The sequence below is a fragment of the Chiloscyllium plagiosum genome, chromosome 13, assembly GCF_004010195.1.
Source record: "Chiloscyllium plagiosum isolate BGI_BamShark_2017 chromosome 13, ASM401019v2, whole genome shotgun sequence".
NCBI lineage: Eukaryota > Metazoa > Chordata > Chondrichthyes > Orectolobiformes > Hemiscylliidae > Chiloscyllium > Chiloscyllium plagiosum.
In genome coordinates this window covers 41,215,239-41,229,627 of record NC_057722.1, presented here as the reverse complement: position 1 = coordinate 41,229,627, position 14,389 = coordinate 41,215,239, and the positions used below count along the sequence as shown (strand labels likewise).

Here is a 14,389-nt window from a genome sequence, read left to right as displayed (position 1 = left end):
CTAGATATTATTCTGCCCTGCTTACTAAACCTGCAGCCGATCTGAGAATGCTTCGAGGAAGTTATAGTCTTCGTAGAGTGATACTGCACCTATGACACCTTTCCCTATTAAGCTCTGAATATACCCTCGCAGAGGCTTGTGTCACACTTGATCAAAGCCCCAAGCAGTGTATGTGTGTCCCATTATTTTCTGTATTGCTGTTTTTGTTAAGAGAACAGCTCCTTGCCATCCAATTTACAGGATCTTGGAGATATGTACAATTGTAAGAATACCACCAAGCCTGACAATATCCCTTTCCATGTACATGAGTAATCCTTACCTCATGTATGGTGATCCAAGAAAGTGTCTGTGGGCTTGGCATGGAGCACATGTCTGGAAGCTTTCTGCCAAACCATCTGATTCACATCCCAAACCCTCCAGCCCCATATTCCCTCCCACATCAAACCTACCATGGGAGCACTTTCCCATCATCCTTTGCAGGGGCTGGCATTCTGGCTTGCAATCTTCAAGACTGTGCCTTCATCAATGGGGATGATATACATACTGAGCAAATATGCTTCATACTAACTTCAAAGATCGTAAGATGCCAATTAGGCCAGAATGTGGGCATGAACATAACCACTACCTGGACCTATTCATGATTATCTTGGCCTGGCCCAGGAGCAAATTCATGATGGGATTTGATGACCTTCCCACTCCCCACCTCTGTGGGTGGTCAAAGATCAGGAGTCTGGGACTGAAGTACAAAAATATTTTGAGGAGCAACCCACCCCTATCCCCCCTCCAACAGACCATCCCACATGCCACACACCATCCCACCGCCCCCCCCCCCCCCCCCACCCCGGAACCACGAGGGAAAATGAAATAGCTGCTGTACTCTATAACACAGAATGCATGTGGAGCAGTGATTCTTTGAGACTGCAGTTGACACTCTGCTTAACTCTGAATTGAAAGCTGGTGTATAACATCATGTAAATGCTGGATGTGTGATTACTTTACTTTAAGAGGTCATATGTGCCAGCCCCGCTCTCTGACCCCTTTCAAAAGGGTTACATGCTGCTGCCACTTGGACATGGCTTTGTCAATATCATAATTTTATTGTACAATTGACCTTTGGATCAATACGACAAGCTTTAAACAATACTATCGCTGTAATGATTAGTAGGATCTGCCTATGACTCGCAAAATTACCTTGTCCATTCTTCCTGTCACTTGTTGCACTCCCTTGTGTCCCTGATGACCTTCTTTCCCCTATTTTGATTAAATCCCTTAGCCTGACCATTTAATGACATTCTGACCTCCTATCAAGGTACCTTTGTCTTTGCTGGTTCTGCACATTCATCATATCAAGGTCAGAGTGACTATAACTAGCCTTGTAACCCGCAACAGCTTTGGGACTAAATGGTATTCCCATTTCCTACCAGGTCACACCCTATCATCTCCAACCATCCCCTGGGACGGTGACCATTGGATACAATCAGGCCAATCCCAAGATTTGAGCTGACCACAGTCTTTATGATCACATGATCTGACCCCAAAATCTCCCGGAATTTTGTGTGATCTATCCTGCTCTAACTGACCATAGTCTATTCCACAGACTAAATTCACAAGACAACTGAATGATCAGCAAGCCCCAGGCATAATTTGCTTGACTGCTGGGGTTGACTTTGCTGAAATCTCAGAAAGCAATAGCACACCTCCTCAGACTTGCACAGAACCAATAACACACCAACTTTGGATTGTATTGGTCTATGGTTATGCTTTGTATGGTATTGTAGTGGTTTGCTATTGCTTCTGCAGATTGACCAGAAGACTCTCCCATTCTTTTTACCTGCCACTGGCATATAGTGGAAGGATTTGTAATTTGTAATTCTGCTTAGCCATATAATAAATATGCATTTCATCACCATTGAAACCCAAAGTGGGACTTGAAATTGGAGCTTTTGGCTCAGAGGCAGAGTTGCTTCCTGTGGCACCATAAAATTGCCTCATATCAAATAACAACAATCTTTAATTCATCGGTCATCAAAAAATGTAGATTTCTAAACCCAGGACACTGGAAACAAGTCTATATCATAATGACAAGATCAGCTCTGCTCAGCATTAATACTCCAAGGGGTCGATATGTTAGATTTTTTGATGTTGTTGAATTCTCAACATCTAGAAGTTTTTGGATGAACCCAAATTGAGGTTGTTTGCTAACATTCAGCTTCCTGACATCACCTCAGTAGCGTAGTCTAAGTACAGATATGGATGGGAAGCACATTTATAGTGGATGTGACAATGTATATGTGTGTATAATTTAAAGGGATGAATGCATTTAAAAGAAAGTGGCAAAATGACAAAGATAGAGAAGCGTTTGTAAAGACTCCAAGGCAATTCTATCCAATCAAAATCGTGAAGTCTTAAAAGAACGGACACTAAGAGCAAGCAAGGCTGCAAGGAATGGAAATCCACATACAAGCCTCTTTCTGCCGAAGGTAATGTGGCATATTAGAACCTGATCTTCTGCTGGATGCCTAGCTGGGGCAAAGCTCAAACTCGCTGGGTTGAACAGTGGGTCTCATGGCAGCATTATCACTGGTTGATATTGCAACATGCCTATAAAAGGCGATGAAAGTCAACAGTGACCAATAATTTGCAGGGAAGTGGGATTGTCAATGGCTGCCAGAGCTGTATTTACTGTAGTCACAGATGCCCCAGCAGGTGACAGCTAAACTTTACATCTGAAATGGTCACAACATTATTATATTATAGATAAAATAAAATAGAGATCATGGGTTGAATTTTCCCTTCCCTGGGGTGTTGAGAATAATAGCAAGCATGATGACTTAATTGGGTGAGAGTTCCAAGTTCAGATTCCTGCTGTCAAGCTTTTGCAATTATGTCCTCCCAATTCAGATCACAAGATTACTTTCTCACCCTTAGGTGGCGTGAGGCCTATATACATGTATTTTCTTCTTATAAATGACTTGACTCATCAGAATTAACCTTTTCCCAATCAAAATATTCATTGCTCGAGACACTCGATTGCTAATCCACAAGCATGTAACTGGCACTCACTCTGCCTCCAGTTAGGGTGAGTATTGTCACTGTCTCTACTGGTACCTTCATAGTGTTCTTTTCTTCACTTTGCTGGAACTTCCAGGAGGCAATGTTGACTAAAATACAATGTATCAATGGACCATTTCTCCATCCAACTGGGCAACAGCAATGTACCGGTATCTGCTTCTCAGGTGACTATTTAATAGAGTCAGATAAGCAGCACATGGCACATACTGTCTGCCTTGATGTCTGTGCTAGAGGGGAAACTTTTAGTGCAAAATGCAAAGCAATTGCATGTGGTTATTAGAAATGGTAAATCTAGGTTGTCCAAACCTATTTCAGTTGTTCTTTTGCAATCAATTTGAATATTGCTGAACAACTTCTGTTTTTGCTGAACCAACAAGCTGTGCCAACAAAGCTACAGGGGAGCAGGTCAAATTAGACGCCATTTGATTCCATGTAAACAATGTAAAGTCAAACTGTTGGATTGACTCCATCTTAATGAGACTTGAATTGTTCACCGTGTCTGAAGAATTAAGCAGCCAAATTTAGTAACAAAAAGCTGTATAAACAGTATGTAATTGATTTATTAAAATGATCTTGAAAGTAAAACATCAGATTGACTTTCATATTCAGAAGTTTTTATTAGCTTTAATAAATAAATTTTGAGTAATGCAACGTTGAAAGAATGTTGAGTGGGTGTAGCGCACCAAAACTAAATTTGTTTTGCAATTATTTTTATGAATATTTCAGAGGAACAGAGCAAATTCTATGAACAGAAATGAGATGACAGCTTTACATTCAGTATAAGAAATTTCCTTGTATGACTATGGTTATAATGGAACTAACCATTTATGGCAAATTAAAGGCACAGAAGAACATCCAGTAGACATTACTGGATTTCATCAAGGGATGATTATATTTTAATATGAAAATAAATCCCTACCTACAATTGGGTTTGACAACATTCTATGCATGCTCCAGATAGAATGTGCCTTCACAATAACATCACTGTGCCTTTCTGCTGTCAGCATTCTATTATGAATCTGATGTGAAGGCTAGTGTTTCTGTTGAGATTTTCTATTCATCTAATTTAAGAATCTTCACTGACATCAAACAAGTTTTCAAGAACAAAAAGCATGTTACAGAAAATGTAATTACAAGAAAACATTAAGTTGAGTGATCTCTGCTCTGTCCCTTGCATAAACACAACAGCTTCTTTAGCACAATAGCACGAGTGGCCTGTTCTGTATAAGTTTTGATAGAAATAAATAATTGAGAAACTTCAAACATTGGTTCAGTATCTCATGCTGGATTTATACTGGAAGAAAGCTTAATTTGCAAACCAAAGATTATATTTCATTCTATTTGATCTAAGTTCCAAATGAGTTGCAAGTCTGGAATAATTGCTTTGTAAATACAAAAACAAAATACTGCAAGTTCTAGGAATGTGGAAAACTGATGGAAATACTCCATACGCACCCAGCATCTATGGAGAGATTAATAGATGGGATTTAATAGATTCAACAAGGAGAGTTTGAAGGCAACTCATTTAATTCAGTGGTGGGGTGAATGGCAATGGGGGACCCTGCTGTCTTACCATTCATTCCCTGATAATATTTAAGTGTGGATGGGAAAGTGTGTGGATGGTGCCCATCTCAACACCACTTGGTGCCCTTGACAATCAATGCCTGCTTAAAGGTCACACTCCACCAGCAGCTGTATTCATCCAGCAGTCGCAGCAGGACTTGTCATATGGGAAGCCAGGAAAGTAAACCTACTGGAGCTGCCTGCAGGCTTGTTGTTGTGGGGGTGTGGAGGCTGGAGGGAATAGAGTCATAGAGTTATAGAGATGTACAGCATGGAAACAGACGCTTCGGTACAACCCGTCCATGCTGATCAGATATCCCAACTCAATCTATTCGCACCTGCCAGCACCCAGCCCATATCCCTCCAAACCCTTCCTATTCATATACCCATCCAAATGCCTCTTAAATGCTGCAATTGTACCAGCCTCCACCACATCCTCTGTCAGCTCATTCCATACACGTACCACCCTCTGCATGAAAACGTTGCCCCTTAGGTCTCTTTTACATCTTTCCCCTCTCACCCTAAACCTATGCCCTCTAGTTCTGGACTCCCCAACCCCAGGGAAAAGACTTTGTCTATTTATCCTATCCATGCCCCTCATAAATTTGTAAAACTCCTATAAGGTCAGCCCCCAGCCTCCAACCCTCCAGGGAAAACAGCCCCAACCTGTTCAGCCTCTCCCTATAGCTCAGATCCTCCAACCCTGGCAACATCCTTGTAAATCTTTTCTGAACCCTTTCAAGTTTCACAACATCTTTCCGATAGGAAGGAGACCAGAATTGCACACATTATTCCAAAAGCAGCCTAACCAATGTCCTGTACTGCCACAACATGACCTCCCAACTCCTGTACTCAATACTCTAACCAATAAAGGAAAGCATATCAAACGCCTTCTTCATTATCCTATCTACCTGAAACTCCACATTCAAGGAGCTATGAACCTGCACTCCAAGGTCTCTTTGTTCAGCAACACTCCCTAGGACCTTACCATTAGGTGTATAAGTCCAGCTAAGATTTGCTTTCCCAAAATGCAGCACCTCGCATTTATCTGAATTAAACTCCATCTGCCACTTCTCAGCCCATTGGCCCATCTGGTCCAGATCCTGTTGCAATCTGAGGTAACCGTCTTCGCTGTCCACTACACCTCCAATTTTGGTGTCATCTGCAAACTTACTAACTGTACCTCTTATGCTCACATCCAAATCATTTATGTAAATGACAAAAAGTAAAGAGCCCAGCACCGATCCTTGTGGCAGTCCACTGGTCACAGGCCTCCAGTCTGAAAAACAATCTTCCAGCACCACCCTCTGTCTTCTACCATAAGCCAGTTCTGTATCCAAATGGCTAGTTCTCCCTGTATTCCATGAGATCTACCCTTGCTAAAAATGACAAAAAGTAAAGAGCCCAGCACCGATCCTTGTGGCAGTCCACTGGTCACAGGCCTCCAGTCTGAAAAACAACCTTCCAGCACCACCCTCTGTCTTCTACCATAAGCCAGTTCTGTATACAAATGGCTAGTTCTCCCTGTATTCCATGAGATCTACCCTTGCTAATGTGGTGCAGGAAATGCTAATTCTTATTCATAGGCATTCAGACAGATCATGGCAGCCCCCCTCCCCCACCCCCTCATTGAGAAGGGCTCTCTGTAGTGCTGAGAGCCCTTCTCCTACTGGTTTATGCAGCCGCCACAATCCCAGCCCTGTATTCTCCGCACTGATATCATTCATCTCATGGCCTTGCTCCATTGACAGACCTGAGTGTCTGGTGCCTGCACTGAGCCCAGCAGCTACCACTGCTCCCTCAGCAATACACAACTGCCAGACTCTCATCAATCAGCAAGGCCCTGGGGTGGGATTTTCACATTACCCACCCCGCCATCCCGATCCAATATGGTCTTTTTATTATGTAATCAACTTGTCCTGAGATGTTATGGCACACATCTGCAGCAGGCAGTACTTGAAAACGGGTCTCCTGGTCCAGAGGTACTGACTTTACAACTGTACCACAAGGGTCCTACCCAATGTCTTTGTGACCTGGAGAGGTCCATTGTCCAGTTAATTGTCTGACTAGCATTTAGTTTGGTAGGATGCATAAAGTGGGAGCACTGATCATCTCTGTTATATACCAGTACATTGCAGAACATTTGAAACTAAAAAAAATCCCCCTTTATTCATAATATCTTTAGCTTTCTCACTGAATGCTGCCTGACTTAATGAGTATTTCTGGTTTTTTTTTGCTTGGAGCAGAGATGGAAGGGTTACAGAGAGTTCTCCACTTGTCTCCAACCTCTAAATTCACCTTTTGCCAACTATTGTTAGCTGATAGCTGGTTGGGAACCAGTCTCATGTTGCATCATCCGTATTAACACTAATTATTGATCTGTTGCCTTTCTTTTGCTGTTGTTAATGGCAGCTTGTTTACTGGTGGCACATAACATCCGACTTCAGTGACAGACTTAAAAGCAGCCTGCATCTTTCAAAGGGGAAATGGACTTCAGCTGCATTCGACAGCTTTGCAATAGGACTGGAAGCATTAGCAAAGGATAGAGATGTTCTGTCCATTCATGGGCATTAGCATCTTCAGCCAAACCTCCGGGCACTAACTATGAGATGTGCATGAGGTCTAAACTAGAATTGTGGTACCAAAACTGTCCACAAAAGCAAATGTAATTAATAATCTGACAAAGGTTCTGAAGATTTCAAAAAACAGCACTCTTGCTGCTCTCTCCTTAGACATATACCACCAATAGCCCCAGCATTTACAACTCTGTTTCAAGTGGTTCACTACATCAACCAGCCTTGCAGATCAACAGTAGCCATCCACCTCAGTTGCCATTGCATCTTAGAAACAGTGAAAGTGTATGATTAGCACAGGCAATAGATGTTTTCACAATGTGATTTTTACTTCTCATTTTTCAATATCGTAAACCTGAAATGCGATGTTGTAATAACTTGGTGTAAGCGGTTTGTGTGGATTACTGTTGGTTCAGAATTCCTGACAAAGTGCACACGATAAGATCAGTATATGCCCAAATGGTGCGACTCAAATTTTGTATTCTCCTTTTTGAAGCACAACAGCCTTTTACATTAATCTAGTGTTTCTGCCCAAAGTGGCTTCTTCATGCAGTAAAATCACTAAGTTAAATTGTGGGAGCCTGCAAATTTGAGTTAAACAGAGCTTCAAAAGGTTGAGGAATCACCTATGTGACCCAGTTTGCCTACAAACAAGTTCTGTCAAAAAACATGAGCATGATGACACAGTAAATGTGAACGCTTTTTTTTCAATTTGTTTACATCTTATAAAGGCCTGACCTTGTATCGCAAAAGGTAAAAATAACGAGAGTTAGCTCTGAAAAAAAGCCTCAGTTGTCTTTCTTTCTGCTTAGCACATCATGTCATTAATGCAAACATCTTTTTAGGCAGAAGGACAAACTTCCAGAGCAGGTCTTCCATTTTTTGCAGCTTCAACTGTGGAAACAGGAGAGAGAGCAGACAGGTATTCATCAGACTCTTCAGGTCCATCAGAGCCTTTATTTTCTTCTATTCATACATTTTGCCCACCTTTCTGATCCACTTCAAATGATGGAGATCATCCAGGCCGTTCTGTTAGCCTCATAATATAGAGGTTGATATTTGCAAAATAACATAGCTTCTTGGACTTTGCTACCACAAGCAACAGCATTTCTTTGGTACCATCTATGTTGCACCAATCACATTAATGGCATGTTCCTCGCTTTACTTTTCACCATATGCATTTCAGCATTAAATAGAGTGATCTGCTAAAAGACAGCAAAACAATCCACTTTCATCCACATTAAAACTACTCTTGGTGTATACTCATTCTGAAAAAAATTGTTCAAAAACATTTTTGCTGCAGGCTTTCCCACGATTTCACACTTTAGCTTGGTCTAACTCCACTCTGATTAGCACAGTCATATGATAAACATGCATAAATCCAGCTAATCAGGGTTACCAGTCTGAATTTTCAACTTAATGTGGGCATCCTTTATTGAATTTCCTATGTAAATGAGAATGAAGTTTAAAAGCAAGTTGTGTCTATTTTGAATTCGTGAAATATGAAAATGTTAGTTCATTAACACTTCCTGGATATTTTACATTGGCTTTCCTTCAGAGAAGAGGAATTTAAGCAACATAAATGTTGTTTCGACACACTTTGTAGTGTATTTTTGTGAGTCTTTATAAGTTAGTCCAAACTTCATTTGATGCAAGTTGAGTCAGAAATAGCTCTTCAATGGTTTCTAGACTGCTTGGTGTGTGAATTTGAGTATTTCCACATTTGTAGAGTAGGATGTCTTTTTATTGGATCATGTTTTATAAAGGTATGGGCATAATCAGTTTCATTCTATATGCTGAAAAAGGCATTAGGTTGAATTAATAAATTTGTGTAAATTGCACCACCCTCTTCCCATGTTCAAAGTAGGTAGCTTTGATCTTTCCTATGCAAGATGACCATATCTTTATTGGACACATCCATGTCCGATGTCTTAGGTAGGTCTTTACAAGGATCCAGATGTATAAATGCTCAGTGCAATTGTTGTTGGCTTAGCTGATCAAACATTTACCTTACTTTGGATGACTAGCACATAACTTTGCCTGGTCCTGAAGAACCATACTGAGGCTAAGTTGTTTGTTAGAAGCCTGTTTCCTTCAGATGCAGTTAAATGAAAACACTGCTTTCCCAACCGTAAAAAGAAAGTGCTCCAGTCTGTGATGTTGCACCAAGATTTCTACGTCTTACCTTCTTGTCAGTAAAATTGGGTAATGCTAACAAACCATTTAAGGATTCCTTTAGAATTCAGCTATGTAACAAGGACTTAAGATCAATACTGAAGCGTAAAAGAAATCAGTTTCCATAAAAGTACGTGAGTAATGAAGATGAAATACATACCATGGTATTAAGTCATAAAAATTTATAGACTACAGCTGCCTTTAAATTTCCTTCAGCATAAGAATATTAACTGTCTCCACCTCACTCAATATATTGTAGGGTCACAACTCTAAATGCAACATTGAACATTCCAAAGTATTAAATTTAGTTTCCTGTCAGCAGGATTGAAAAGAAATGAATGAAATCCATTTTCACTTTAAGACAAAGACCAGAACTTGCCTAATATTTGAATACTTGGGAGTTAACTTCAGCCAAAACATAACCACAACCAGCTTAAATCAGTCTCTATTTGTTACATGAAAGTAGAGAGTTCTGTGTGAATTGAGCAGACCTGCATGCCCCTTACTCGTAAAAATCACCCTTAGGAATATGAGTTCAAGTGTTCTGGTAGTCACTTTAGTCGGACCTGAGTTCAAAAACTACAGCATTAAATTAGTACCAGAGTCTGTCATATTGAAAAATAGGCCATATGAAGAAAGTCACTTCATGCTGAATACAGAAATAAACCTCTTGGAGAAAATCAAAACTTAAACCAAACAGATTGAAATTTAATCTTGCTATTCTGTCAAATCGTGAGAATATTTAGAGTCAAACATAATCTCCAAATATGCAGGTATAATCCAAATTTCTTTCAGCAAGTGAAAAGAAATAACAAATAGAGGATGACATGAAGCCAAATGTACAAATAAGAATAATTCCACCAAAATGAGAACCAGAGACTCAACAAGGTGCTCATAAGAAAGGAGTTTCACAATGTAATGGTCACACATTGAGTCCATGGGTTGCAGGATACTTGAATCTGTCAACTTCAGTTGTGGTGAGTTTTACCAGTTACAGGCTGAATCTGCAAGGGTTCCTAATGATACTGGAGCATTTCCTTTCTCTGTAGGTGGATGACATTCTCCAATTGGTTAACAGCTACACGAACTTGAGACCAGTTATTGGTCCACGTGTTAGTAATGAAATACTCAACCTGACTAAACTATCTTAAACAACAGAGGAAGCTTCAAGAAAGCAGCTATTTGAGGTTAATAATGCTTACTTTAAGAGACTTGAGATTTAGGCATTCTGTAGATATACCACAAGATTTGTTGAATTGGATTTTCCAGGTCCAGAGGAGACCTTCAAAATGAGACAGATTGGCATGGCGATATGCTACCCAATGCCTTCCCTCCTCCATGTAATTAAGTGCTGGGTTCATGGTTCCTTCCAAACCCACATTCATTTAATTGACTACTTAAGAGTTTTAATAAAAACAATCACTTTAGGTTCTCATCCTGATAGCTGCAATTTCCCACCTCTGGGTGGGCATAGTGTGGGGTATGATGTTTGTTGAGAGCTAATTCCTTTCACTTGCTTCTAATGCCCTGGCACTTCTGCTCCCAGCCCCTGCAACAACACTCAAAGTTTAACTTGTGTTAGTCCTCAATCTTGAGATTCCAGTGCATGATATAATAGCGGCAACCATAGTCCTCTCACTAGTGCTGCTGAATGCTACAGCTGTGGGCAGATGGAACATCATATACTTCAGTTTCAAGTTGAGAGGAAGGTCTGCCGGTATCCTCTTAAGAGCTTAATGGACAGGAGATCCCATAGGCCTTCCTTCTAATACAGAGAGTGCGTGTATGTCTGTGTCTGTCTTGGCTCTCTTAGGCTATCACAAGACACCTGCCAAAATCGGAGAAATTCAGCCCATTGTTAGTGTTCATCATGGTATTTAAACTTTATGAAAAATGTCCCCAAATTCAGTGACATCCTCAAATCCACAATTGATTGACAAACAATGACAGTATTAGATTAATAAATATATATTCCTCATTGACTTTGAAGCCAAGAGAAGATTTTGAAATTTTAATATAAACTTTATTTTTTCATTAGACTTTGTCATTTCACTCTATTACAGAATTGCTTCAGGCCACTATGACTCATTTTTAGTTACTCACTTAAAATCAGGTGCATTGTAAAACAAACTCTATTCTTAACTCAGGATGTCTCCAACAGATTGACATTACCATAAAACATTATATTAACCAACTGCCAACTTTGAATACAAGGAATGGCACTGAATTTGATGCACAAAAGAACAAGCTCAGGGAATACCATAAACTTCTTAAATAATTTAATTGCAAAAGGTTTTTTAAAAATATTTCTACAAATGCAAGAATGCATCTTTTTCACCATTAAATACATCTCAATATTTTAAAAAGTTTGCAAAATACTATACAGGTATGTTTTCCAAAGTGACTGGAAGACAGCCATTAGGTTTTTCTACAAAAGATTAGCCACTGTATGGCTCTTACAGAAGTACTATGTAGAAAGATTACTTGAGAAGAAATGGTGGGCCACATTATTAAAGCTTGCACCAAATTCACAGCAACATAACCAAATGTATTTTGTTAGTCACAGATGTCGAGCAGGTACTGTGAACTACTACTGAATGACCTATCACAACGAATAGTTCAAAATTATTTTTTACAACATTGTTATTTTACAGAACAATTTGGAATTAATGGTCTACTTTTGTGAATGAGGATTGCAGAACATCAAAATTTAACTGTATCATTCTGCACATTTTGCCTTGTCTATATACAATATAGGTACGTGCCATTTAGAGTGGCAAAATATACACAATCTGTATTTATTGGTTAAAGCCCACACATTAACAAAGGAAAATATCTAAAAGTATGTACAAATATACAGTCTCCTCTGCCAATGTCTTCTTGGAATATTAAGTAAGGGGAGGTTTGGAGATGAGCTAAGAAATGATTTACTGTAATACAACCTAAATTAAAAACGCTTATTGCCTTTTCCATATTTTGTGTCACAATTACTCTTTGCACTCTATTGTTTACAAAGGTTTTATCTGTTCTTTAGAAAAAATAAAATTTCCTTTCTTTTGGCAATGACAACAAAATTTAACAGCACTTGATTAAACAGATGGCCATGAAGTTTCTTCGGTCATGTAGAGTTATTCTTTTTCTTGACAGCTCTCACAGTTAAAGGTTCTAAATCATTTTGGTGTTTCGGCATCTGCTTTTGCAATTCAGAATGTTCCACACAACTGTGTTCCCATGGGTGACAATTTCACAAATTTCAGCTGGAAGCCAAAGGAACCCCAATAATAAAGTCCAGAATGAAGATTCTGTCCTGCATTACAGCAGTTTTGAATCAGAATCAATTTATTGATGAAAGTCTTGTCATCCATCTTTTTCCAGGTGTTATTTGGTTGAACACTATAAGAACTGCTTCATGCCTTTTGTGCACAGCATATCCTTCCCTTGTCGGTACGCAGGGATAGCCAATGCATCCAGTCATTCATTTACTTAGCGTAACCATAAATTAAAAGAACACCCGGTAACTTCAACTTCAATCTTGTATTCATGATAGCTAGGCATGTTTCCTTTCACTTCCATCTCACGATATAATTATCCTGATGCCAGTATTCAATACTCAAGTGCCACAGAAGTTGTGAAGAAAGGTCATTCTGAACCAAAAGGTGCAAGCACACCTTGAAGGCATTCCATTATTATTCCAATCTGGTTTTATTGCAAGTTGAGAAATAGGAACTAACTCAGAGACTAGATTATCACTCTATATACAGAATTGTTCAACTTCTTTCTTTCTTTTCATCGATGGTGCTCTGAAGGAATGGAACACAAGTGGAATATCAAATCTATGATCCAATATCTCATGTGGTATCTTGATACATAGATTTTAAATAATACATCTTCAATATGAAGACTTAATAATATACTGACTTCTGGGCAGAACTTGCCTTCTGTGGCAGCTTTTGAAAGTCTTTGATATCGTCACAGGTTTGGTGCAAAAGAAGTAAAAATCCCATGACAGAAACCAATTGCCCAAAAGCCAAGATAACTATTTTCAGACTGTGTTCCTTTTTGGAGCCCTTTCAGATATTTTTCAATTCATGCTACAATTATCCTTGAACTGAGGGTTGACTTGAAACAATAGAACTAGGTGCTCCACACAGGAAAAACTGGAAGTCAGGCACTGCACACAATTATCCTACTTGACTTCAATCTTAATTAATTCCAGAGTGCCTTGCTGTCAGACCTGCACTGGAAGCGTTTGGTTCATCTGTAATCTCATGTCCTGAATGCTGCCGAGAATCTTCTTCTGGTGTCCAGCCAATGTAACTCCTATCCTCAGCAAGTCTCTGCAAAAGAATGCACATTTGTTACATTTTCTTTGTCAATTTATTTTGACTAGTTTCCAATTTTTAAAAAAAATTGTTTAATAATTCAACACTGATGTCTTCAGAATTCTCTTTTTTTTCCTCCAATGCAATGAAAAATGTGATTTCTGTAATTTTAAAGCAACAATTTACAAATGTCTGAGTTGCCCTACTTTGGTTACTAATATTGTTTATCATCTAAGATTCCTCTACTTAAACATAATTATTCTGCAGTATTTATTATGTAATAAGTAAATTATAAGGATTATCTAATGAAGTCTTTAATTGCATCCCATTCAGCTGATTGGTAGATGTCTAAAGACATTGACGACTAAAAAACCTTTTGGAAGGAAGAAAGTTCAACTTGATGGTTCACAAATTCAACTTCCCACTCATTACTCTTTTATGTAGTATTCATCTCCATTAGTTAATTCTGTCTTTCCTATGATGAAAAATATCTATGTAATCATTTGGTCCCAATGAGTTAAAATTACTTATTACACTGAAACCCAAGCATGAAGCCAGTTCCTCTTCAAGTCACACACTAATTTTATTGGGAACTTTATTCACTGTCACTGGGTCAAAAACTTGGGAGTCCTCTTCCTAACAGCACTGTGAGTATACCTATAGCACATGATCTGCAGCATTCAA

General features: G+C 39.2%; 1 protein-coding gene across 5 annotated transcripts in view; it reads right to left on the bottom strand.

Annotated features, from left to right (window-relative positions):
- Positions 1–11,384: 11,384 nt before the first annotated feature.
- The window catches only part of LOC122555951 (ephrin type-B receptor 3-like), a 95,626-nt gene continuing 92,621 nt past the window's right edge, over positions 11,385–14,389 (bottom strand). For all 5 annotated transcript variants that reach the window (XM_043702248.1, XM_043702251.1, XM_043702250.1 and 2 more), the window contains one exon: positions 11,385–13,720. In XM_043702248.1, the coding sequence (XP_043558183.1) occupies positions 13,612–13,720 (109 nt within the window). In that variant the 3' untranslated portion in view covers positions 11,385–13,611. The remainder of the gene's footprint in view (positions 13,721–14,389) is intronic.